The sequence below is a fragment of the Coturnix japonica genome, chromosome 4, assembly GCF_054131305.1.
Source record: "Coturnix japonica strain WE chromosome 4, WE-NBRP24, whole genome shotgun sequence".
In the NCBI taxonomy this organism is placed as follows: domain Eukaryota; kingdom Metazoa; phylum Chordata; class Aves; order Galliformes; family Phasianidae; genus Coturnix; species Coturnix japonica.
In genome coordinates this window covers 65,863,087-65,891,015 of record NC_140666.1, presented here as the reverse complement: position 1 = coordinate 65,891,015, position 27,929 = coordinate 65,863,087, and the positions used below count along the sequence as shown (strand labels likewise).

The following is a 27,929-nucleotide window of genomic DNA, read 5'->3' as shown; positions in this document are numbered from 1 at the left end:
TTTCAAATAATCTCCCTGATGGGGATGTCGAGTAACCTGTATGTTTCTGTAGTTAAATGAAAAATGTTTGACCTCTCTGATTCATTTTTCCATTTGCCAATGTAAAGATAAGGTACTCTGTGAAAATTTATATTTGGACTAAGAAGATAACTAAATTCACAGCATTTTTCTATAGCTAAGTAGCAAAAAAATAAAGAAAGAAAGAAATCAGGCAAGTATAATAAAAACTAAAGCAGGAAAAAACAGCAAAACAACCACCTGAACTATTTCTTGGAACTGTTGTTAGAAATACCTTCCCTCTCAAGCTCAGTAAATAGACTTCTTGCTTCCAACATTTGTCTAAATGTGTATGAATGCATATTGTGTTTGGAATGTGTGGCCACATTATTTGGTTCAGCTTCAATATATAAAAATGTCATTTTCTGAATGACAGAATATATTTATATTGTATATTTGTATTTCTTTTGGATTTTTTTTTTTTTTTTTTTAAGTTCACACAGGTTATTGTCCCAGTGTCTGACATAAGATATCCTGATTAACCTTGTACCACAGCAGTATTTTGGTGCATCCATCAACAATAATCATGAATGTACTATTGAAATTAATACTTTATTTATTTGCTGGAATAAATAATTATGTCTATATACTTGATAGAAGTGAGAAGTAGGTTATTTACTTAGGGTTTATTCAATGAAATAGATTTTCTGCATTAATCACAACTGAATTTTCTCAGAAACCTTTTCTAGTAAAGGGTTTCTCTAGTCTTTTCTTAAAATTTCCATCTTGATTCAGTAAAGGAAAACTTTAGCAGTGTAAGAAGCTAATGTAAAATAAAGCAAAGTATCAAGTAATTCTGTTAACAGATCAGCACATTAAAATGAACAACACTGTAGTGTTTGGAAAACTATTAACAGGTGCATCTGTCCTAATGTTTGAGGTTGAAGGAGGGCTACTTATAGTTGGCACTTCAATGACTTTCTGTATAACAAATATTTCTACTTTGATATCAGAAAAGGGCAATGTTACCCAACATTTTGCACGTGTTTTTTATGTGGGAAGAGAAGGAGAAGAATTCTCATGACAAAACTTTTTTGGATGAGAGATAAGAACTTCTAAATTATCAATTCTTGAAGCATACATGCTGTAAAAGATTAGATAGGCTCATTTTATTGCAGTACTGTATTTTGGCTCTGTAAAGATTGAACACATTCTCATCAAATAAAAGTGGATTTTGGACAATCAAGCAGGCAGCAAGCATTTTGTCATGATAAAATCCAATTAAAAAAAAAGCAGCCAGATTTTAATTGCTGCTCATAACAACAGAAATTCAATTTTAATTGATCAGTATTTTCAAGTAATAAACAGTTCTTCACACTGCCCCCTTTCCTTTTAACTCTATGTTGATAGACTTCTAGAAGCAATTCAGTTTCATTTGGAAAATGAACTGTTCTTTGCAGAACAGTTTTATATCAGAAATCAGGAAAACTTCAACTATGTGAAGCTGAGAAGCATCTTCAGGTAAGATGACAGAATGCAACAGTGGAAAAAAAAAACAACCACTTTTTTAAGAAGAGAAAAACAGAATGATGCATGGAAAAATACCTATTCATGTAGTCCTGTTGCGTATCAGAATTTACTGTTTTAATAAATTGAGCTTCAGAGCTAGGTAGGAATCTGGTTTTTCTCTCTTCCTGCTCTTTTCTGGCTGTGCTTCCCCTTAACTGAATAATTTTGAGTGGAGGATACCTGTGAGGAACATCTAGGCAACCTGCTTGTTTGATTCTTGTGTGATTGCTCAGGACATTGTCATAGCCAATTTTAAATGCATGCATGGGCAGAGATTTCCAAAACTTTCCAGGCAGCCTGTTGTAGCATTTGACTATCCTTACAACTCATTATATTTTACCTTTTAATTTAGTCTTTTTATCCTTCTAAACTTTATTTCCTTTAAGAACAGACATAGTAAGTTTTATTTGATTCGGCAGATGCTATTGACTTTAATATGATTAAACTTTGCCAAGCAGTACGCCTCTTCAGAGTTGTATCTTAAGTGGTGGCATAATTATCTGATAACAAAGATACTCTCACTGGAAATGAGAAGATATTAAACCTGGAGATTCTGTTCACTGTAGATGAATAGAACTGTTCTTGTACCTTGAGACTGTTGTTTGTTCTAAAATCTTAGGAAGTATTTTAAACAATTTTGAGGGAGTGAGGAAAGAAGAGAGGAAAACTCTACCAGCATTCCTTGTTGCATAGCATAGTCTTTTCCTACATCAGATTATTTTGCAAATATTTCACATTCCCTTCCAGAAGATAACCTTTAACAAAAGGGTGCCGATATTCCTTTTGTTGTTGTAAAATTTCAAAATTGTGTCATGATTTTATTATGAAAATGTGTTCTATCCTTCAGAGACTTCCGGGGTTAAGGATCTAGTATGTTCTTCTGTTGAAGAGCATTTTAGTCTCTCAACAGTTTTCTAGTAAACATTAACATTGTCATTTCAGTGTAGCAATGTTGGATTTCTCTTACACCTGTGAAAAATGTCAAGAGAAAGAACAGGCATTTGAACAGCTATCTAAATTTTGCTGCGGTTTTGTTTTAATCGGGAAAACAGCAGCTATTTACTACTTGCTATTTATATATATATAATGCTATATATATATATATATATATATATATATATATATATATATATATATATATAATGCTTTTTATAAGTTTTCAAGGAAACAAATTAGTCTGATCAGTCCATCTCTCATGCCAATATTTGTTCCTTTCTTTAGCTAATTCTTCATTTTTACTGCTTCTGAAAGAACAAATAATAGAAGATGACTAATTTAAAAGGTAAACTAAAAAGTCTTATTCTGTATGCATATTGTACTTCTGGGTCTCTAATAAGGAATAGGATCCTGCGCTTTTATAGCAAATACTTCTCTGAGTTAAAACATTCTACTGTTTTGCGATATCTGAGTGAAATAGATGTATTGCCAGTAAAATGTATTGTGTGTGAAAACAAAACTTCAAAACTGAGCTCTGGAAATATGCAGAATTATATGGCTATATTTGTACTCACAGCCATTTTGTCTAGCACTAATCTGGAGAGAATTTTGACAATAATAGTACCTTGCCTTCTGAATGCGCATTTAACCAGAAGTATACTACAGTAAGTGGAAGTAGTGCAAGCACTGGATCAGCTGCACAGATTAAGAACAGATTTTAATAACTGATTTATGAACCAGATTGAATTAAATACAAACTGTTAGTCATTTTGAATCTCAATAATTAATCACTTGTTTTATTATTTATTCTGTTAGGAAAATACAAAATCACAGGAACTTGGTGTGAGTGTATATACTACTGTAGGAACTCACAGAGGGATTGTAGTATGTTTGTTTTATGCTCTACGACAGTCTTTCCACTATCATAGAGTTATATCATAGAATGGTTTGGATTGGAAGGGACCTTTAAGATCTAGTTCCAACCTCTCTGCTGTATATAGAAACACATCCTGCTAGACTGGTTTATTGGAAGCCTCATGCTGCCTGGCCTTGAATGCCTCCATGGTGGCATTCTGAGAAACCTGTTCAAGTGTCTCACCACCCTCACAGTAAAGAATTTCTTCTAAAATCTCCCTCATCCTCACTCTATTAAGTCTAGGACTACAAAAAACATATTTCAAACCTTGAATATCTTGAAAAATAAAAGCAGTAAACAGGCTTGAATTTATTATTGCTCTCACTTTTTTCCTCCATTTCATTTCCTGTTCTCCTGTTCTGTTCTTCCTGTTAAAATGTGTGAGTGCTTAGTTTCCTAGCCTTTAAGGGCTAGGAAAACTTTCTAGAAGTAACAGATTAGACTTTCATTAAAATCACTGTTACTCAGTTTTTTCTGTGTAAATTGAAGATAGAACTTGGGATATTATGGAGTCCTAAAAATAGACAGATCAACTGAAATTGTAAACACAGAGCAATGTGGGGAAGGACAGTTCCTATACATTTAGTGTAATACCAAGTTAGCAAGTGCTGTCCAAATTTATAATATTGGTTAGAGTTTTTTCTTATCTTTTGCTTCTCAATATTGTTAATATTGGACAAATGGCACCATTTCATCTAGCCCTGTAGTTCTAAGTGTGCAAGAACTCAGAAGCAGAAGGGGCCTTGTATGATCAGTCAAGGGCAATTGCAATTTTATCAAATTGCAAATTTTATAAAAAAAAAAAATTATCAAAAAAAAATTGCAAATCTTATCAAAATCTTAAACGTAGATTTTGTTCCTCACGCTCATATCAGAGCAACATTGTAACACTTTGAAAATGTTTTTAATTGACTGATTTGCTATTTATTTGTCATGTTTGCCTCTGAGTTGAGTTCCTTCTTGTCTCTTGTTTTATTTACAGATATCCTTCCCAATAGCCTTCATTTTCTAAAGCCTAGACAAACTCTTTTGCTCTTCTTTCCAGTAAAATAGTATTTTGTTCTTTTGAGTTGCTTCCTGCCCATTACAGACAAATCCTGACTACAGGTGATGAATAGTTTATTAATATAAATTGCAAGTGTGTTTTATATCCTGAATCTGGCTTAACTTTCTGATGGATAGATGACAATAATGAACACCGTAATAATGGACACTTCTTTCTGAGTTGTTTTTCAGATGAGAACATAATTTGTGGAAATCCTTCTCACTTCCCAAGCAGATGGCTTTCATTTTTTTTTCCCATGTAACGTAGCGTTCTTTTTAAATCTTAAAGCTGAATCTGTTAGTACCTGTTTTTGTACATAAGTAATCGACTTGATACTTATTAAATTAGTCCCAAAATGTTCCTCTGTTAAGTATTTCTAAAAGCCAGTTGAGCCAGTTATTCAGTGTTCTATAATGTTTACTCTAAACCCATTTTTCTAGCTTTAAATGTAGCAGAATGAATTACTAAAGTCCAGATAAGTAATACCACATTTGTTTGTCAAGAGGATTAGTTGCCTTATGAAACATATTTTGTCTGCTGAATATGTTGTCAGTTTCTTTGGAATAATTACTTCATCTCATTTTTCATGTTCCTTCATACGTTTAATTGTTCTCTATTTCAAATTCATCCAAAAGCATCTCAAGTTAATGAAAGCCAAATTTGCTATCATAATCCACGTGTTTTTCGTGTATGCTAATCCATAGCTACACACTAGCATACTCTGATAGACTCAGGATAAATATATTAAATATAGGCTTTAAGGCTTATCTACTAGTTTTGAAATGAGGCTTTTTGAGTTTGCCATTAGTATGGCATAGATACATTCTGCCAGCTGAAAATACTTGTCTCCCTTTTATTCATCATTATCATTGGTGAAGACAGGATTCAGAAATTAGGTCATTATCACCCTTTACTGCATATTAACTTCTTCACTTGCTCTCTGTTTTAATGGCTGAAATGTGAGCTATCTCTTTTTGTTTCATTTGCAGAGTCACCTCAGCTTACTTCTTGACAACTTTCATTTTATCTGTAAGCTTTCTGACCTTTTAAGAGAGAAATGTATTTGCTAGTCAGTCTCTTTTCCACTCTTTCTAAGGTCTGGTTCATTATTATTCCATTTGGGGTAATTAATTAGGCAGGTCTGGAATCCATTCCTGAACTGACATTTATTTATTTAAAGATGTGTGGGATTCAGATACAAGGTAGCTTTAGGAACTATAACTGTTAGTTTGTGATTCATTCAGTTCACCAAATGTTCTAGTATAGATGACTTCCCTCATTAATTTTTCATTTCACTTGAACTCTTTTGAAAAATGAAGTCATAAATGGAATGTTTTAAATGTTACTGCTCATCTTTTAGTCTAATTTACTAAATTAACATGGGTCATTTTCTCTGCAATTTTTATACTTCCTGTGACTTCACAATGCCTTTTCTCTTATGAAAACTGTACTTAAACAGTATTGCTTCTTGTTGAGCTTGTGAGTGACTGAAGATATAATCTACCAGTTGTCACATACATATCAGTGATGCCTTCTGTTCTTAGGATCTGTTTCAATTGCTATGTTGAAAATTAGTCTTACATCTATAATAAGGAGGATAAATGCTTTTCAATTGTTCAGCTTTGTGATATCCTCCACCATGAATGGAGCCTGTGTTATCTGTAGAAATCTTTTTCTTTCTCCAGGGCCCGAAATGTTGTTCTGAATGTCAGCTTATTACTTTCTCACTTCCATTTTTCTGTGAGTTCACCTGCATCAGTATTTAGTTCAGATAAGGAGTACCCTTAGGAAAACCTTAATCACTTTTATTTTCACCTTACATGCTTGTATCATGATTCTGTGATTTGGTTGTCATTGCACAGGGTTCATGGAATGTGTTCCTTTTGAATGAAGATAAAAGGTGGATTCCAGGAGTTCACTCAGTGCTTCCTGCTGCTGCTGTTTTTGTCAGTCCATAGAACCAGAGAGGAACTGTTTTGAAGTAGAACCACATGAAATATGTAGAGTGGGTAGTGGGTTCTGAAAATCAATAGGTACCACTTGCTCATTGAAACAGCAGGTAAACATCAGCATTTTTGCATCAGTTGTGATCATCTTCCAGTTAAGTACTGGCATGTCCTCTGATATGAAGGGTGATACTGAGCATGAGCTCCAGTTCCATGAAGACATTCCAAACAGAGGTTTGTATCTGATATCCCTGGTCCTGCAACAAGGCATGTCTTACTTTTTACCACATACGCTAGTATATGGTAGTGGTTCCTCAAATGAATGTTCATCATGTTTCTTGCTGATATATGTATAAACGAAAAAATGCAGGTATAAATAACTTTGATGTGTGTCGGTGTTTATCTTGGCAGCTACACAATAGGCATCATCTATGTTAGGCTTCTCTTACAGAGCTGCTCCTCTGCATTTCTGATGTTGCGATGCAGACACTAATATTTTGTGTTCTCTGATTATTGTTTCATTTGCGGTGATTTTTGTTTTGCCTTTACCTGCGCAGTTGCAGATGGGAGGGTTAATTACCAAATGGCACAATCCTTGAGCAGGAAAGACTGTAACAACTGCTGCTACTTTAGAAGTTCTTTGACATAACTTCCAACAACATAATACACTAAACTGTAAAAGGATACCATTTACTACTCCAAGAAATAAAAATTCTTCCACAAACAAAACTCAATTTAATAATTTAAATATTTCTCCTTTCAAAGATGATTCTGTTATTCCTGATGATTTTAATTTGTCCAGCTTAAAAAAAATAAATGAAATAGGGCACATTCAAACACACAGATGTTGCATTTTAATATCTATAAAAAAATAGTGTATTTCTCAAAAGAGTTTGCTAGAAAAGGATTGCTAGATAGTATTAAAAATACTAGTTTCAAGGGAGACAAAAGACTAACCTTCAAACTTTTTCTGACTTTGTCTCTTATCAGTCATGCAAGTGTCAGAGTCATAATGTGAATACTCAAGAAGGCTTTGAATTGTCAATAGACGAAGCTTCCTCTTTGAGGTTATATTCACTGGAACAGAAGAGATAACACTATTATCAGTGTTCTTATAGTGTAGCCAATTTCTCATTGCACGTACTGAAATGTGTTTTTTTAATACAATTTAGATATTAGTATAATGATAAATACATCAGACTTTAAAACTGAATTCTGAACTGTATCTAGTCTGTTTCAGTATGAAGTTCTACTCATATGTCTCAGATATTTGTGAATATTTTCTGAGAAAAAGTTGTTTTTAAACACAATTCTACCCCACCCACCTCCACTCTCTTTAATTTTTGGGGGGAAATTGACATTAAAATCTACACCTATTTTGGGGATGTGAACCTTGGATTGAATCATCAGCCATCTGGAACTTTAGCACTGGAATATAAACATATCGAATAAATACCTGCCCTCTGTATGATATACGAATAGCATTTTTTATGATGACTAGACCATTGTCTTTTTTTTTTTTTTTTTTTTTTTTTTTTGCTTTTGCTCGTTTTGATAATGCATGCAAACTCAATATTTTGACCACTGAATGTATGAGTTGGTTTGAACTGGAGTTAATGGACTTGTTACTTTCATCTTGTACGTATTGATTTCTAGGCTTCTATTTTTTAGTTAATGAACAAAATCCGAATGTGTTTTAGTGCACTGTGCAAATTGTACATGATAAGACAGTAACTCTAACCTTTTATCTGTGGCTCACTTCAAACTTGCTAATATTTATGCTAAAAATCAATTGAGGGTTTAATCACTGCTAGTGGACAGAGAGCTGTAAATATTTTCTTTTCATCTGCTTTCATTTGTAAGTTACTGTTAGCCATATGTCAACTAACTCATTTAAGACCATTTCCATGAGAATTGAATGTTATCTTCACTACCAGATCTAGGTAGTCATAAATCCTTACGTCAGTTAGGTATTCTGAGGTAAGACGTTTTACTTGAGTAAATTCTCATCCCTGATCTTCTAATGTAGAAGTTAGCAAATAACAATTGACAGTTGTTTCAGTCCTTAGGTTTCAGTGACCATCTCTTACATATCAGGTATATGAAAATAGTCCCCTGTGACCATCATTGAAAATAGTAAAATAAAATAATCGTCAAATGTGCTAGATGCCTGGAAAATTCTATGTAGATAAAGTTTAGCTGAAAGCTAGGTTATTTTATTGAGCATGAGAAAAAATATTCCATATTTTACAAGTATTAGAACTAATCAGTAGTAAACATTCATTTGGTATAAACAATATCCAATGTAATGTGAAGTTGACTATGTTGTTTCATCCTTAAGATATCTAAACATTTGGCATCTGTATTTGAAGTTGGTCTTTGGTTTTGTTAACCAGTTTAGCTTACCTTTTTAGAAAGACACACTGCAAGTGTAGATCAAGGGACTTGTGTTATGAATATTGAATTTCTATTAGGATGAGCCTGGAATCTATTGAACTATTCAGAATAATGTCCTTCCAGAAATATTCTTTTTTCAGTGACTCTTATCACTGTTTTCTGAAAGTAGGGCATGGAATTTGATGCCTATGGAATAAAGACTACCTGGAACAAGTGTTTCTAGAAAAGTTTGCAAAGTCAATCATTTATTATTCAACATGGGGAAGAGATTTCTTTGGTTCACTGATGTGTAATACTTTTACATTTAATATAAAAAGAAAAAACTTGTAGCAGAAGTCAGTGATGCACAAAGCTGCCAGCAGCTTGTTAAGAGTAGCTTGAAGTTTTCATGGAGCAGGCAAAAAAAATTAAAAAAAATTAAAAGGAAAATTATCTTACTTTACTGATCTGTGACTATGACAATAGAGTGATACCTAAATTTACTTGAAAATCTGCCACAAAATGTTTATATATTTTCTGGATACTATTTAGACATATATTTTTTAAATTTCCAAAACTGTTTGTGAATTTTAAAGGTATTTTTTAACTAGTTATAACGTATATTTTTGTCATGTGCTCTTTATGGGCAGTTCAAGAAACACAATTTAGACTCTAATTCTTCATAGAAAATTGATAGCTCTAAGCTGAAGAGTTGGTATTAATACTTGAGAGAGACAAAGGCATCCCTCTTTCAAGTCTCCCCGTAAAAAAGATCTGCAGACAAAAGCAACAAATTCCAGTCAGCTGGTTTTCTAAGGAATGAGGCTGCATATTTTTTGATGGATTTTAGCCTCTGTGAAACCTGGTAAAAGCTAAAGGAAAGTTGTATAGGAGAGGTAGAAACATTACTAAGTCTGTCCCGTGGTCACTAAAAGCTTTTTTGTATTAGCAATTACATTTGATAAGTTTTCTCATTTATACTCTTTATAAACTATAAATAAAATCTTTAAATCTTAAAGGTGTCATGTCATCTTTGTAAGCAGATAGAAGAACATATGAAGTGCAAAAGAGATATATCGATTCCTTTTTTTTTATTGAATTGATTTTCAAACTACGAATGGAATGTTGTTTAATTTACACTAAAAGGCATTGTAAGCTTCTAAAAGCATGGGATAAAAGATGAGGAAATTTAGGATATCACAGCTTTATTCTTGTCCTGGTTTCACTTGGGATGGAATTTACTTTCTATGTAGTGTCTGATGGGATACTGTACTTTGGCTTTAGGAGAAAGACAATGTTGCTAACGCACATGTTGCTGAGCGTTGCTGTATGGACCCAAGGACATTTCAGGTTCTCAGCCTCTTGCAGAATCATGCAAGAAAGGGGACTGCACAAGGAACTGGGAGTGGACAGAACCAGGACAGCTGATCTAAACTGGCCAAAAGGGATGTCCCACACCCTATAGCACCATGCAGAAGAACTATAAAGCAGTGGGGAGTTGGCCAGGGGACGGAAGATACTGGAAAGTACACAGGATGAGCGTAACTGTGGAAGTGCTTCTGTAGGTGAAATGGTCATGGCAAACTAGAAAAGCAGATGACATGCAAATCTGAGTGGGATCTGTTAAATAATGACATGGAAAGAAGGATGAATTTTCAGTTTATTCCGATTAAATTGGCGATGTTTTCAAATATAGTAATTCTGCACATTAAATAAAAAGCTGTGAAACTCCTTGCTTCAGGCTATTACAGATATTTAAAATGTACAGCTTTCAAAAAGCTGCTCACAAACTCATAGCTATAACTAAAATAAAAGCATAAGTTACAAAATAGTTGAAAATACACTGCAAATAATTCAAATGTGTGTACTTCAGGAAATGTGAAAATGCTAGAAGTATAGTCACAAGAACTTTTTAATCAGTTGCTCATTTTAAAAAAAAAAAAAGCAGAAGTTGAGAAATAGTACAGAAATAGTACAGGCAATTCTCATCTTGATGTGTGAGTGTAATCAAGGAGAAGAACGAGCACATACATTACATATGGTAGCTTCTAGCCATCACAGTTCTTTTCTTTGTTGAGGTGGGTATTAAAGTAAAAATCAGTGCTTTACCCATTACTTCCCTGCTCAACCTCTAACTTAAGCTTATTTGCAGCACCTATTCTTCAGTATTATTGAAAGGCATCCAGACTTCAGCTTTTTTTCTTGTGGCATCCTATTTAGTCTTCTGAAGCTCAGTTAAATTTTACATACAAATAATCGTTAAAATAAAATTCTTTAATACAGAGTAAATTATTTTACTTAATAGTTTGTAACATGCAACTACGTGCCTTATTGCATTCTATCTATCTTTCTAAATATTGATGTTCTACAGTTTGATGTCTAGGAAACTGTTAGTGTGAAAAACTTGCTCTCTTGAAATAGATAGCAAAACACCTAGGGATTTCTTTCAAATCAGCTTTTCATACAGATTATTTTTCATACAGAGAAGAAACCTCTGTGCTTTTTTACAAATAGCACAGCACTGGCACTCTGCTGTCATTGTGAGATTTTGTAACCAGAGCTTTAAAATTCATTATCCACTGTATAAACTAAACAGATGGAAAAAACTTTTCTTCCTTTTTTTTCCCTTTTATTTAAAGGATATTTTGGGAAATTGCCTCTTGTGCTAAAAGAATCACTAATTAGTTTTTAAGAACTGAGAAGAATCCTCAATTGTCCAGAAACTTTAAAGGGGACAGAATTCATTATGCAGCTGACAGTGGCTCCTCTAACACTGGGAACAAGCAATGTGTCAGAATGGTGGGATGTCTGGAGTAATGATATTTGGACTGTGTTTATGTTGTTAAGTTAAAGTACTTGCCTACATAGATGTGTTTTGAAAACTGACACAGTACTGAGTTGTTGACTTGAGTTTTGTTGTAATTCATTTAGAGAAAGCAAGAAACACGACATTAGAATTTGCTTGTCTCAGCAGTAAATGAGTAGATTAATTAAGTTTAGAGAAGTGCAGCAAGTTGAGGGAAGTGTTCAGTCTTGATTCAGGTTCAGCTAGTGAAGAAGTTTCCCATAATCTTGAGTGATGAGGCTTCCAGACCCTTGATCAGCTTGTTAAGCTGTTTTTAAATTTTTTTTAAACAATTTATATATGATAAGTATATCTTTAAAAACTATACACAGTCCTTAACTTTTCCAGTTTTTCCCTTCTTTATAGAACCTTCAAATGTTACTCTTCTTTAATGTGACTGGTTATTTTGCCTTGATTTCCAGAGTATAAATTTTTATTCTTGACGCATGAAAGCTGTTGGCCTATGCTTGCAGCTCTTCACATGGTGAAGTATACCTACACCCACAGTTGCTGAGAAGATTGTCTCTCAAAGCCTTCCAGGCTTTTATTTTTCATAAGTTACAGCTTTTCATAGGTAATACAATGTTGTTGTTGTTGTTGTTTTTACCTTTCTAAACAGCATATCACATTATTCCTAAATCTGCAAATGTTGTTTGCAAGTTTTATGATAGCAGATTATTCAGTGTAATGCCAGATTCAATATACAGTTCCCACATTCACCAATATTAAGTATCACCAAATGAGTTCTGTCCCCAGAGAGGTACAAAAGGTTTTAATTAATTTCTGTATATTTTATATACAAAATTGCCACAATATATTTGGCCTCACATTTTTTTCTTAGTGTTCAATTAATATTTCTTGTTTTATTTTTATAATAAAATATTTTCAGAACAAAGTTCAGAAAAGAAATTATTTTCTCAACTTAAAGCATCAAATACAAAGCACTTGAAAGGATATTCTTTAATTTGTAAGCTCTCTTGGGTGGTATTTCAGTTTTATCCAGCTACCGAGGCTGCAAAGACTGAAAGCATATTTTCCCTGTTGTTTAGCCTGAGGAAATCCATAGAAATACTTTTCAGACCTTGAACTTTTCTCTAGGTTTTTTTGTTGTTTTTTTGTTTGTTTGTTTTTGGTTTTTTTGGGTTTTTTTTGTTTTTTTTTGTTTTTTTTAATTGAGAGAGCAGTTTTGTATGTGCTCTACTGTTTCACTGCAATATTCTCTCACCTTCTTATGATTTCTTTCTGTTATTTCCATCTCTTCTAATTCATTTTTTTAAAGTGGTACTTGGCATTTAAACCCATAACAGCACTGAGAAAACATCTTAAGCATCTCCCTGGATTTACTTTGTTACCTTCTCCTTCATGATATATCACATTTTCAGAAATTCATATGAGCAATTAATCTTGGAGATTTTCATCTGTTTTTATTGTTGTTGTTATTGTTCCTGTGTTTGTTTGTGGGTTTTGGTGGTTTTTTTTTTTGCCTATTCTTAGTGGCCCTTTCAGATGAGATGTTGATCTCTATTTTTGCCTTTCTTCATCAACCTCTTTCAGGCATCACAGTGCTTTCACATTTAACATACAAATGCTATTACAAAAAAATGTGTTGTGGTGGTGGTTTCATAGTGGTGTGATGGAGTTGAGCTGTCTCTCTCAGTCTCCATTCTCAAAAGAACAGGGGAAGAAAAAGGGCTCATGCGTTGAGATAAGGACAGGAATATCACCAATTACTGTCACAGGTGAAACAGAATAAATGTAGGGAGATTAATGTTGTTTTTTGCCTATTTCTGGCAAACTAGTGCAGTGAGAACTGAAAGCCAACTAAAAATGCCTCCACCCTTTTCTACCTCCTCACCCCAAGTGATGCAAGGAAGAGGGGCTGTGGTCAGTCCATAATGCTTAATCTCTGCTGCTCCTCCATGGTCACACTGCCTCTGCTTCATGTAGAGTCCTTCCAACAGGATGCCATTCTTACCAGACTGATCTCATGAGCTCCTCACAGGCTGCAGCCCTCCAAGTATTGCTCCAAGGTGGTTCCCTGCCTCAGGGCCCATCCATCAGGGGCAGACTGTTCCAGCACAGGTTCCCCAAATGTGGCAGCTCCCTCAGCCCTCCTGCCTCACTGGCCCTGAGCTACTCCTTCATGGCTCTCCATGGGCTGCAGCCTCCTCTGGGCCACATCCAATGCAGCATGCACCATGGGCTCCTCCATGGCTGCGCATGGAGATCTGCTCTCAGAGGTGTCCTTTCAGCCCCCTACTAACAAAATGTGGCCACACAAGCCCCATACAGTGATTGTCATCAGTATTTAATGTTTTGATGGCCAAATCAATATATTCTTCTAAACAGTGGACCATCTCAGGTTTTGCTTTTCACCAACCTTGCCTAAATTTGTAGCATTTCTTTTCAAACTGCTGATGGTTTACTACAGAGTCTGACTTGAAAATCTAACCATCACTTCAATTGTAACTTTAGAGATTTGTGTGGTTGGGAATTTAGATTGTACCTGCTTAATATATTGTAATACTGAGTATGTTTACTTCTCTCATATGGGAATTTTGCAGTTGCAGTAAGGTTTACTCAGAACTTAAGCAGCAAAACAAAATTCTACTGTGGAAATTCTCAGTCTTTGTTCATAGCTTACATATGAGAAGTTCAGTACAGTAAAAATAGAAAATTTCTAGCCACTGTAAAATAAACTATTGGTCCTAAACCACTCCCTTCCATCACTCAGCAGTGAGTAGATGCCTATTAATTGTTTTGTTTTGTTTTCTTTTAGTTACAAAACCAAAATATGTCATGAAAGTAAAATTTAAAACTTGACTAGTTTTATGAACTTAGACCTTGTTGAACTTCGAGTCAAACACTCCTAATATCTGTAGAGTGTGACTAAGGTTATTGTCTCCTGAGCTGAAAATATACTACGATTTCACAATCAAATATTTGTTAAAATCTTTTAACTTGCTTGTATGCAGCTGTCAAAATCTCACATGAGCAAGCAGTTATTATCTCTTACCAGAATTTTTCATTTGGCCTCAGGTAATTCCCAGGTTACTTTTCCCTGAGTACATGAGAAAGTTCTGTCATCTATTGATTTTCTCCTTCTAGGTATTATTAGTTATGGCTTTTATATTAAAGCTGGCATTTTAAATATTTCCGCTTAGTCTTGAATATAATGATCATTTTGAACCTTGTTGTTTTTTGTAGTCATGTAACTTTGATTCTTGACTGTGGGTTTGTTTGGTTTGTTTGTTTTCTTTGTCAGAGATGGCTGACAGAAGGAACGTGAACTGCAGCTTCTCTTACCGACAGCAGTATTTGATCTGTATTCATTGCAGGGTGGAATACTTGCTAAATGTAGCACTGTAGATAGGTCTGAGGTTTTGTGTCATAACATATAACTTTTACCTACAGTATTTTATAGCATATTAAGTTAATGCTTGCAATACTAAACAGAACTATATAAAATACATCATTATAAATTTGATAGTTGCTGAAGTGCAGGATGCTTAATGGTATAACACATCTATTGAAAAAAAATCTTGCATTCTAATAATTAGGTGTGCCGGTGTGTTAAACAACAAATTTAAACAAGTGACTCCCATAGCTGCCTTCATAAATCATGGATTCAAAGCATTTGTTATTGTGAAATAAATTCCTATTTGTCAAGTTTGCCTACTTTCAAATTTTATATTCCAAACATGGAATGATTTCTTTGTTCTCAGTTTGTCCTGGTAAAGGCTTCATTTTGCTCAATTTCTGTGTCATGTCAGCAGTACTTTTTAAAATAGGCTAACTAGACCTAAACTGCCACACAGAAAATTGCTCTGGGCAATACAGAGTAATTTTTTTAATAACACAGCTTGCAGTTCTTTATAAAATATAGGCTTATTCTGGAATATTGATGTGAATGTGAAAAAGTAGTACATCAGGTTTTACTTCGTTCTAATTCATTTTTCTGTCCCTTCAGTACTCTTAATTTTTTGTTCAGACTTCTTTGTAAAGCTGTATTAATTCCTGAAACAAAGATTAAATGAGAGATTGTATCTGGAAGAAGACAATAAGCAGGCACCTTTTTTTTTTTTCCATTGAGAAAATTCTAGTCTAGATGTGGGTTTTCTGTTGTGATGAAGTTACTAAGGTAGCCTCTAGGGGTGTGGGGAGCAGAAAGATTAAATACAAAAAATAAGTCTCGGGGGGGAAAGAAATGTTAATGTTAATTAATGGAATATAAGTAAGTTTTCTTCAAGTGTTGTTTGCTTGAATTCAGATTTTTTAAAAGCTAGAGTTGTTCTTTTTATTCTAAGACTAATGTTAATATGTAATACTTTGGAGCTGTTGTATGTAATAAAGTTTAAGCTTCAGTATTTAAAGCATTAGATTATTAAGCTAATATCTTATTGTAATAACAGAATCACAGAATTGGAAGGCTGTTAATCTGATCATCTAGTCCAACTCACGTGCCAAATCAGGCTGCCTACAATAGGCTGCACAGGAAAGCAGTTCTGAGTATTTCCAGAGAAGAAATCTCCACAGCTTCTCTGGACAATCTGTTCCATATACTGGATATGGATTCACTGCATAGCCTGCACGAGATTATGTGCAGCTCCAAAAAGTGATGAAAGTTACTCTGAAGCTTACTGTTAGTAGTAGTCTGTGAAACCTATAATTGAATCAGGGGCAGCATCTACAGTCCTTGAGTTAGATAGTTGAACCAAATTCAGGATTGCTCCCCACATTCTCCCATTGCTGATGATTGGCTATGGGTTCCATTAATTTTGCCTTCCATGTGGTAAGCAGGAACATATTCCAAAACAACTAGTAGCAGTTGAATTTCAATTGCAGCCTCTTGATTTGATGCTCTCCTTTGGCTGAAATAATGTTTGTAGGAATGTCATTTTTCTCTGAGATTTTTGTCCTCCTTTTATAAGTTGATTTAAAAGTTGCTAATTTGTTAAGAAAAGTACCACAGCTACAGAATTTTCTTCTCTTAGGCTGGTTGGCTAATCTGTTGTGTAAACTATCTCACTGTACCCGAATGCTATTTCAAAGATGCTGAAAATTTTAATTTCATTTCTGTTAAAGTTTCTCACATGCATAATGCCCTTTTAGGGAAAATAAATTTGTTGCATGCCACTCTTTTAGGTAACTTGGGAATTCAATGTCATAAAGGTAACAATTATTCTATTCCTAATGAAAGGTCAAGTTTGTGTTTTTTTGTTTTGTTTTTCCCCCCATCCCCTCTTAAATTCACTGAGCAGTGATTCATCAAAGGATTGCTGTATTTTCTGTCTTGTTATTATTTAGTAATTAATAAATGTGAGAGAGTTCTCTCAGTAGGATAATTTCTTACTCAGAATTAAAGCTATATAGCTGAGCAGAGAGTTTACAGTTTTTGCAAGATCACCTCTACTAAATAATTCCTCTTATAACACTTCTAGATGCACCAAGTAATACAGTAAAAGCTGTTTAGAGGCAATCAAATTAGGTAGCATAAACCAGAATTTGTATACTATCTTAAATTACACCAACTACCTTTCCCAGCCAGTTAGATGGCAAAACTAAGCAGCATCTCTTCACTTTTGCTTAAGGCTTGGGAACCCAAATCATATTCTGTACTCAGTGCCAGATGGACTCTGTGGAAGTCAGCCAGCACAGTCTGTCTCAGCTAACCAGTCCTGTGAAAGCTGGCTGCTTTCTCTGAACTGTGTTTTGGTTTGAGGCAACAGTGAACACAGCAGCGAGCTCAGGCATGGAACTAATTAACAAGTGAATCAAGGAGTCTGTGTGAGATTATGCCTTGCTACAGTACATAATTTTTTGAGATCACTGACATATTTCTTTAAAAGGGAGGAAATTATCCATAGCATTTAAACCAATGTAGCTAATAGGTTTTACAGTCACATGAGGTAAGAGGTCATCTCAACATCTATACTAAAGGTTACAACAAGAACGTTGGGATAGGTTAACGTAATTTTATTTGGGAGCAACACAACAAATAAAATTTTCACCAGAGTGGCATTCTGTTGGCTATCATTTGAGTTGGAGATGTTCACAGAGCTAGCAGCTTTCTAAAGTTTATTTCCTGTGGGTTAGAGCTAAATTAAACTGATCATATTTAATTGTTAAACAAAAGAAAGATCCCTGAAAAAAAAACCAAACTGTTGTTTCAAGTGCTTGCTGCGCATTTCTTGCTGTAGTGATACATTTTCAGTTTGCCAGAAACAAATTTATTATATCAAGTTTTTAATTAATACCGAGTTTAGATTTATTTTGTTTTTAATACTACATTCAGCTGTGAAGCAGTTAAGTATCATTTGCAGATAAGCCTTTTTATTACTGCATATCTAGTGTAAAAAAAGAACTAACAAACATATTAAACATTTGAACATTATCATAACTTTGGAAATGAATATATGATTAGATTAGTCAAAGGGTTCTGACTATTAGTAAGTGGAGTCACACCTTATGTTTTTCTTCTTTTGATAGAGATATTACTTCAAATATTTATTTACATTTTCAGCATTAAACTCTTTCAGATATATTCATATCCTACTGGGTTCTTAAGTAAAAATTCTTATTTGTATGTATGAACTCAACAGGTACTACTACCTACTAATGAGGACATTTTAGAGCACAGGGTCCAGGTGAAACTATGTTGATCTTTAGAAAGCATGATATGTAAACAAGAAACTGCAATGAAAGAGTTCGAAAGCTATGAGCCAGAATGTTTTTCACTGTTCCATACTTGATGTGAAAAACTGAATCTTCCAAGAGAAATTCTTATGTAGTCATGAAAACAAACAGTAAAAATTTATCCTGGTGTTTGACCTTGAAATGCTTCTTTACTGAATAAATTAGTATTTCTCCATACCACGATTGACCTTTTTCTGCATAAACTTTTACAATGACAAAGTATGCAAGTAGTATTATAAGAACTTGTGCATTTTAAGTATTTAAGTAGTGCAGTCAGTCAAGGTACTCCTGGATGTTAATTTGAAAACATAAAGAAAGATTATGTGATAAACAGTGTTCTTTTTATTGTTTATTCGCTCTATAGATTAAGAGAAAATAACAAATTGCTACAGCTAATGTAAGTTCTTGGCAAAATTGATTGACTGTAATTGAAGTAGGCCATTCTGAAGACATACTCATAATTAAGTAATCCATAGCTTTGCATAATGTTCCTCTTTTTGATGAATTTCATCCTGAGTGTTAATGTGCTAAATTAAGACAAATTGATAGTGCTTTATCCCATTTGTGTGGAGTTTGTAAATTTATTTTTGAGTAATTAACTAGTGTGTTACTTTACCTCTTTCTGCCTACTTTAGCCTGAATTTGGCTTGTTCTCTCTTCCAGTGGATAGTCTTCATCTTGAGATTTCTTCTATGTGCAGTCTAAATTTGGGTATATTAATGTATGAAGTGTTAAATCATAAACATCAAAACTCAGGTTGAATAGAATTTAGCCCACGGAAAGTAGTTGGCAGAAAATAGGTTTAGATTGGGTATGGAGTGATAAAACCTAATGTAGATAAGGTGTAATCAGAATTTTGTTCCTTTGTCTGTAGCTGAGTTCTGTGTCATCTTTGTTGTCATGTGGATGTGCAGCTATCTCACAGCAGGCCTCCCATACAGCTGTACAGCATGTAGATGCATTTTTTTTCTCCTCTACTTCAGATCGGCAAGCAGTTTCAGAGATGGTCAGCTAGTTAGTCCTCACCTCCTTTGGTGCTGTCTCCTGTTTGCTTTTCTGTGCAGTATGAAATGGAATAATTGCACAAAGCCAAATCCAGTGAGCAGGGCCCTGTGTCAGCTTTCCTTCCCAGCTTGCTAGGGCTGAAGCAGCAGGGTTCCTAAGTCCCTGGGATACCTCCTCTTCCAGTGGCTATGCATGTACCATAGAATGCAGATATACATGGCACTGACAGGCTGCCTGTGTGAATCTGCACAGAGAACACTGCCTTAACCAGCTCCTCCCTTAATGCAGAGCTTATGTACACATGGCCAACACTAGCAGCCTAATCCTGCTCTTCCCTTTGCATAATAATAAATGCTCACTAGTGGTCACACATACTCCTCGCACCCTCACCTAGAGGCTCAGGGTCCTGGCAGACACGAGAAGCCTGACCACCAGTGAAGACTCAGGCAAAGCACTCATTGAGTACCTCAGCTTTTTCTATGTCTGAGGAAGCTGTTCTGTGAGTCCTGCTTGTTTTACAAGATTAAACTATCCAAAAGGAAAGTCCTCCCTAGGGTTAATTTGGGAGTGCTGGCTGTCTCATATAACCTCAGTATAACCACATGTGAAATCCAGCTGTTTGTCACAGTACTGCTGGCAGCTCTTATCAGACGCTATTCTGTCAGATTCCTCTGCTCCTCTATCGCTATCCAGCCTCGTAAAAATATAACTCATAGATGCCTTTTATTTATTTATTTATTTATTCTGATTGCTTTATTTATATAACATTAACAGAAGAGAGGACAGAGCACAGATAACATTAAACTCAACTATTTTACTGAACGTGGCAACTTTCAGTCTTGAAGGGGAATCACAAGCATATGTTGTACTTAGGGAAATTTAAAAATATATTACACTGTTGTTATCCTTGGATAGCTTGGTGAGGGATTATATGTATGCGCCATCTGAAGTTCTATAACACTAAATATTTAATGAGTTTACAAATAGTAGATTAATATTTAACACTACTTCATAGAAACTTTTATTCAGTAAACAATTGCTTGTAACTGCCAAATATAGTGGCCTGATTTAGCTAAATTATTATTTTAGTTAGTTAGCAATTCAGATTGCTTCTGTGAAATTAAACCTGAGATAGGACAATGTTAAAGCTGTAAAAGGACACGCTGTTCAGAGAGTTAGCCACTCATATTTCACATCTGCTATTAGTTTTTCTAGCACTGAATTTTCTGTTGTCTCAGCTGTGGTAATTTTGTGGTTGTAGAGCTCTTCTGTGGTTGCATCTGTTCTGATGGACTTCAGCTTTGCATTTTATATGGTCTTCCCCCTTGATGCTTCTAAAATGAAAGAGAAATACTGAGTTTATTCATGAGTTTATTTAAAGCATTTGCCTAGAGCATTCTCAGCTAGATAGACTTCACAGTGTTTCCAAATGTGAAGTGGATTAAGTGTCAGAAAGCAGAAAAGATAGCAAAAATGGAAATCTTACTCCTCGGTCCCTTAGTAGTTTGTAGGTTGTTCAGAATTTTACGAAGGGATGAAATTGTGAAAATAAAGACTTTTTGGATTCGAGATAACCAAAATTCAAGGACTTTATGCAATTGGAATGTGCTGAGGATCACGGAGTACTGAGAAAACTCATATTCCAAAAAATATAACATTCATCCGTTTGAGATGTTTAACCAGAAATTCATATTCATCATCTAGTTTTCAAAGTAGAATCTTTGCTTTAGGTCTTCTAGAAAGATTTCTTTCCATGTTTTTTTTTTTTTGTTTATTTTAGTTTGAATCAAACTTTTTGTTTGCAAATAAACTCTGTCTAGTCCATGTATTTTTTCTAAGTATCTGCTGATATCTTGGACTTTAAGTACTGATAACAAGAATACTTCTTTTCCTAATTTTTGTTCTTAAAGTTTTATCTTTAGGGAGATTGATTTGCTGATGTGTTTTGTCCCATGAAAGCTTCTCAAACAGCTCCTGGAAAATCCTGATATGAATAAATAAATAAACAAATAAATAAATAAAATACTGAGATAACGTATTTTATCATAACGTATTTTGCATTATGACATTATGCCGTAAAATCAGTTTCTTGGGGAATTTAGTGAAAAGCTAGGTGAAGATTTCTAACTGAAAACCTAGGATGAAAGTAAAGCAATCTAATGTTGGTGAGCTGTTTGAAGAATGATTCCTGTACTCATTTCATGTGTATGTATGTATACATACTTTGAATTCTGTCCCATCAATCATGTTACAATGGTTTAAAATGCTACCGTAAAAGTGAAAAATGAATATAAAGCTTGTCAATAAAAATAATCACTCTTATCTAAATGTTTTATGAAAGGTATTTATAGTCTTAATATTAATATGACAGCCAATTTATACGACTGCGCAGGGCAGCAAAGAATGGTGATTAAGGAGCATTTTAATGGTCAATTAAGGAGCATTTTAGCTTCATCTTTAATTTTTCTTAATGAGAAATATTCCCATTTCCTTCTTTTTTTTTTATATCACTCTATTTTGCCTTAGTGAGATTTATTAGGGGCCCTGGCAAAAAGTCATGAAATACAGATTGGATTATTGTCGTAATCATACTGCAGTGAGATAATCACATGAGATCAGTGATCTTTATCCTGTTGAAGAAAAGACACATTACTTGAGAGACTGCATCTTTAGATACATGAATCTCTTGTATGCTTTAGGTTTGGACTAATTTTCTGATTTGGACTAACATATTAAATTGAAATGTAAAAGCAGTAGATAACCATCCATTGAGTAAAAAATGTTGTATAGTATCTTATGAATGACATATTTAGACAGTGAATTAACCAGAATTTAACTTGTGTGGATGAAAGGCATGCTTTTGTGTGCTGAAGTGTTAGTGCATTTAAATTGGAATTGTTCTGAATCTTGACATAAGTGATATTTAGGCAGAACTATTCAAATTAAAATGAATTAAAGCAAAATCTCAGAGGTAGGAGAAGCAAACTAATATAACCTTGAAACCACACAGAGGGCAAAAAGTTTCCCTTATTTCACCTTATTAGGAGCGAGCATTTTTCTATCTATTTGACTGGGGTGGAAATTGCATCTGTGCTCTGGAAGAATATGTATAAAAACACTTTGAGAACGAATTATATTTAATTTCACATATGATAACACAGCAAACTGCATTGAATAATTGCAATTCATATAGTAGAGGAAAAGAGAGAATCTTGTTCATTTTGTGCACTTACAGACCTTCTTGTTTGATATCATTCCTAGTAAAAATAAACATTTAACAATTTCTGAATAGTATCCTGTATTAACAAGAAACATACAAAATGAGCTTATTAACAATGAATATTTGAAATTATTCACATTTAGCATCCATGATTGTGTTTACTGCAATTTCAAGCAAAAACATTTTGTGTATGAATTTTATTTATGATTTTTTTTTTTTTTGTGGATATAAGAATACCTTCATTGAAAAGGATGGAATAAAGTTTTCATGAAGTAACTTTAGTAAGTCTAAGAGCAGAAAAGGCTGACATTTTAACTGACTTTTTAAAGGCAGCTTTTTAAGTTTCAGTTTTAACTTCATTCAGACCTATGCTGAGGCTTTCATCAGCTTTGTTTCTCTGTATGTCCTGAGCAAATAAATTCATATGCACTTTAACATTGTGAGAATATCTGCAGCACGCGTTTGTATATTAAGTATTACATCCTGTGTATATGTACAATTTCCCTAAAAGTTGTTTTTGATGTTCCTTTTGACTAAATTTGGATACACATATATGTGTTGTTCAGCTATGTCTGCTGCGGTTTATATTTTTCTGAAAAACAGATTTTATTTGCCTTCATATATGCCCAGTTGTGTCGTTTTCAATTGAATTCTTTGTATTGAAGAGGATTTTTTAATTTTTGTTTTTCAGAGTTACATCCATGGAAGCAGTCAGGCTCAGTTTGTTGCAGAATCGCACATCATTCTTCTACTGAGTATCCTTCAAAATCATGATGAATAGAAAAAAAAACAACAAGTTGTACTATTAAATGAAATTGCTCTCACAGTGAACATCATTGAACTTTTGAACAGGTATTGTATTTTGCCTTAGTATATGATTAAATAAATATTCAGTGCTGTTTCTATACTAACTACCAGGGAAAGCCAGTATTGCATTTCACTAACACGTACCTTATCTCTTCTTTACTCTTAATTCCTGGTTATACCTCTAATCTTTTTCCATTCAGTGTTATTTTTGCAGTAGCTGAAACTAATTTTCTTCTCTTTTTCACTGTGTTTTAAAAGTTAAACATTATATTTTAGGTTATTTTACTTGTTTTAAATCATAGGAACATGCTAGCTCCTTAAATTGAAATTAATTAATGAAGTATAAAGAGATTGTCTGTCCTCTAGTAGTCTTTGTGGAGTTTTTTTAATTATTGATGTTTTTCTTACTACCTAATCTAAATAATTTGCATCCTGTTTTTAGGAGAATAATTAACCCAGTCCCATTATTTCTCACAGTTTCTTCTGACATTGCTTTCAATTTTTCATTCCTATTGAGTCAGAGCAAATTACGTTTTTTGTGGCAAATACGTCTAAAGAATGTTTAAGAAAAAATAAGAAAAATTCATGTACTCTTTCATTTAAGTTGCTTTTCATCAGCTTTGCTCAGCAAGTGGAAACTGTGGTCACTATTAACTGTTATTAAAGTAGAATTGTGCCTCTCATCTGAGGAAAGTCTGGGACAGTTTAACATAGAGGAGAGAAAACTTCAAAGTCAACACTCAGTGATTAGTAATTTAATTGATGCATTTTTAAACAAACATGGTAGATGGAGATAGTGTGCATCTTTTTAGGACCTTCTCTAAGCTTTCTTTAGCATAGTCACAGTTATTTAATGCTTTTTGCTTTCCCCAAATTGCCACAATGAAAAAGAAAAAAAAGTTATTTGAAACAAATCTAATTTGCTGTGAGAATGGGAAAAATAAAAGTAAAACCCATCCAAGATGAAAAATAAATAAAACTTTTGTTCATTATATATTTTGTTTATCTGAGAAATGAAAGTGATATTTTTTCTTGTTGGCAGATACTGTCTTTAAATTGAGAAGCTGACTAAGTTAAAGCAGCTGGCTGAAAGAATACTTTTAGTGAGATTGCTCATTACCACTTGCAGAAAGAATTCTCTATGGTTTCATTTCATAGCTCAGTACTATTGAGTTGGGATTTTGCACACAGGCATTTCACAAGTGACATGAAGTCTTGACAGATTTTAACAGTTAAGCATGAAAGAATTAATATTTCTTTATCCTTACAGTGTTGGTAGTAATTATTAGCTGCTTCATTGCTTCTTTATTACTTGTTTATTCAGGAAATGTTGATAGAAAATATGGGAACTAATAAAAAGTTTGCCATACTGAGAAACAGTCATACATTCACTGCATTCTTTAAAGTTTAAAAGCTGCACTGAATTTTAAGGGAGACAATACTTTGCTGGATTTGTCCATGCTTCTTTTCTTAGCTTCTTTTTACTTCCTAGTACTAAGAACAAGGACAAGGTTTTCACTTCCTGCTAGTTGCTGTAATGAAAAGTTGAGTTTCTTTATACAGTGAATTTTTAATATCTTTGGTGAGAAAATAAGAATTTCTGTTCCACTTCTATACTTGTTTTTATCGTATAAAGATCTGCTGTTTTGGCCAGAGCAGTAACTGCACAAGAAGGACAGTGCTGGTTAAGAAGGACCTGTGAATATATCATGCATACTTTTTCAATTATAAAAGCAAATTAAATTCAGTATCATTTATATGGTATTACTAAGTACATCCTAAATATATGCCTAAAATTATTATGAAATTTAAAACAGATAGTTATAGTCCTAAAATATGGTTAGTATGTCTTAGTGGTAACATACTGAAAGTAAGTAAATTCACTGTAATAAAGTACTTTGGATGTTAAATCTGTAAAACACTAAAAAAAAATAGCACTTTGATTCAATTTGTAGAGACTAATTTTCTATTTCTATATGTTTTTTGTCAACTAAATACTGGCAGTGCACTTAGAAGCAGATTATGCTAGCTGGCATGTTTGATTTAAAGTTTTCTGAAGGCATTAAAACCAATAAAAAGTTCTTCAGATTAATAAAGGAAGCATATTTCATTTCCAAAATCCAGGTTTTGATTCATCTTGAAGCTCCTTAGAGATGGCGGATAGAGGCAGTCTTACTGAGGCTGGAGTTCACAATATCTTACAACTTGGGTGAAGATTCCTTGTAGTAATTGAATAAAAAAAAAAATTCTATTTTGATATTGACCTTTGAATTTTAGGTTGCAATAAATAAAAATTTGAATAGACTTTTTAATATTAGATAAACAGTTCTTTACCTAATAGGTAGTCCTTTTAATTCTGATATTCTTTTTATCCTATGAAATGAGGATTTGTAGGTCTTTCAGAATCAAACATGATACTTCTGTTGTTTGAAATCAAATGGACCTGTGGTCCTTATCATTTCAGGATGCTGAGCTGGCTGTATCCACAAGTATCACTGGTCAAACTCCAGTACAACATAGCTTCAGTGCATTTGTACTTATTCTGAGAGCATTTTAGTTCAGAACAGCATCTCCACCCTGTCAAGACATAGGTCTCATATATCTAAACTGTAATATATCCAAATATACAGAGTTGACTTAGCATCTCAGTACAGTTTTCCCATTAGAAAGAATGCAGTACAAGGTACTGGTTGCTAGTGCTTAAGCAAATCCAGAATTAATAAACATTGCTGCACACACGTGAATGTCTGTTCAGTCATTCAGTTGGCACCCAGGCGGTTAGTTCTGGTATGAATCAAATTCATTGAGCTAAAATCCTAGTTAATCAGAATCATGGAATCATAGAATTACCCAGGCTGGAAAAGACCTTGAAGATCATCAAGTCCAACCACAGCCTAACCATAGTATCCTAACTCTAAAAACCCTCTGCTAAATCATATCCCTGAGCACCACATCCAAATGGCTCTTAAACACATCCAGGGATGGTGATTCAACCACCTCCCTGGGGAGTCTATTCCAGTACTTAACAACCCTTTCTGTAAAGAGGTGCTTCCTAATAAGACCTAGTGTGTGATGTGAGTACCTGGCAGAACAGTGAAAGAACTTGCTTGGTTATGATTTATGGTTCTTCTTTGATTCTGTTTGGACTTTTTGCTGATCTCATAGTGGAGTCTTCAGTAATATTATTATGCAAAAAATATTTATTTATTTATTTATTTATTCCAGACTAGCTCTGCCCCAGTTAGCTGGTTTGGCATGAATTTCAGCTAATGTCTGTTGAGTTTCAAAGCATTCTGGGTTTCCCTCCCAGGAGCAACATAACTGATTATCATTTGCAATAATGAAAGTTTCATGTAATATATGGCAATATTTATTCCTATATAAGCCTGATAATCACTCCTCCAAGCAACTGTGTGTAATTTGTGTACAGAATAATTTAGGAACATATGTGGCGTTATCAATATTGTGACTTGTCTAAGAAGTTAAAAAGTGATAAATAAGTCATCACAGAAATGGATCAATATTTGCTGTAGAGTAAATATGGCAGTCTGTACAAACAAAAAAATGCATAACATAAGACCATAATATTGATTTTTTTTAATGGAAATATTTTTATTGTTGTTGTTAAATGGATGTGAAAACAGTAACTTATATGGGAGCTACCAACATGCTAGACATTGCACAGTCTGTAATGAAAAGTTTTTGCCTCTGAAGAGCTGGAATATCTCTGAGGATGCTGGGACCGCATAATTGACATACATGGATGAATAAATCTATTCATATAATTAATTGTGAGCAGACAATGTACATAGTATTTATTGACTGCTACACAAAAAGAGGATATATCTAAACATGTTACAATTTAACTATAAAGCTTGGCATATTCTCAAGTTATTGTTGGTTTAAATCTTTGTGCAGTAGTGACTTCTAATCTTATCTTTGGATGAGTTTAAAACATCAAATAGTAATTGGCAAGGTAGAGATCTTCTAACTAGACTACGATATTTTATCTCCTAGCCACTGATGAATGCATTCTTATTTCTTTTTAATCCTTTTTTGGACTGGTAATGGCACAGTATTTTATTTTTGCACTGTTAGTTTAATGAAGCTTTGTTGTGTGCATTTGTTAAAACATGGGAAATAGTGTTTGGCACTTTTTAATTTTAATTTAATTATTCAATCTATTTCAGGCTTCATAGAATGTAGATTTATCTTCCTATGCTCCTCTCCAAGCTGAAAACTTGTACACATCCCTCTTGGCAATGATGTTTGAGACTGCTGGTGTCTGTTCTTTCAGACCTTTCCTGGCAGAAAAGGGGTCACAGACAGTGTCTCAGAAATAAAAATCCGGTATTCATAAAGAACAAAAAAACTGGAGGTAGAGATTAAACTGTGAAATTAAGAGCTGTCTTTTTAAGGTAGGAAAAATATGAAGTAAACTGCACAATCAGTGCTGCTATTGGTATTAAATGTAGCTGTATCAATCACTGGAATATGCAGGACTGAGCTGTAATTATGAGTGTGTTAAGATACAGCAAGAAAGGTAAGGAGGAGTAGGGCTGGAGGGGCTT

General features: G+C 33.9%; 1 protein-coding gene across 1 annotated transcript in view; it reads left to right on the top strand.

Moving 5' to 3' along the window:
* The window catches only part of TUSC3 (tumor suppressor candidate 3), a 97,678-nt gene that overhangs the window by 54,120 nt on the left and 15,629 nt on the right, over nucleotides 1-27,929 (top strand). The window contains exon 7 of the mRNA XM_015862354.3: nucleotides 23,243-23,306. Within this exon, the coding sequence (XP_015717840.2) occupies nucleotides 23,243-23,306 (64 nt within the window). The remainder of the gene's footprint in view (nucleotides 1-23,242; nucleotides 23,307-27,929) is intronic.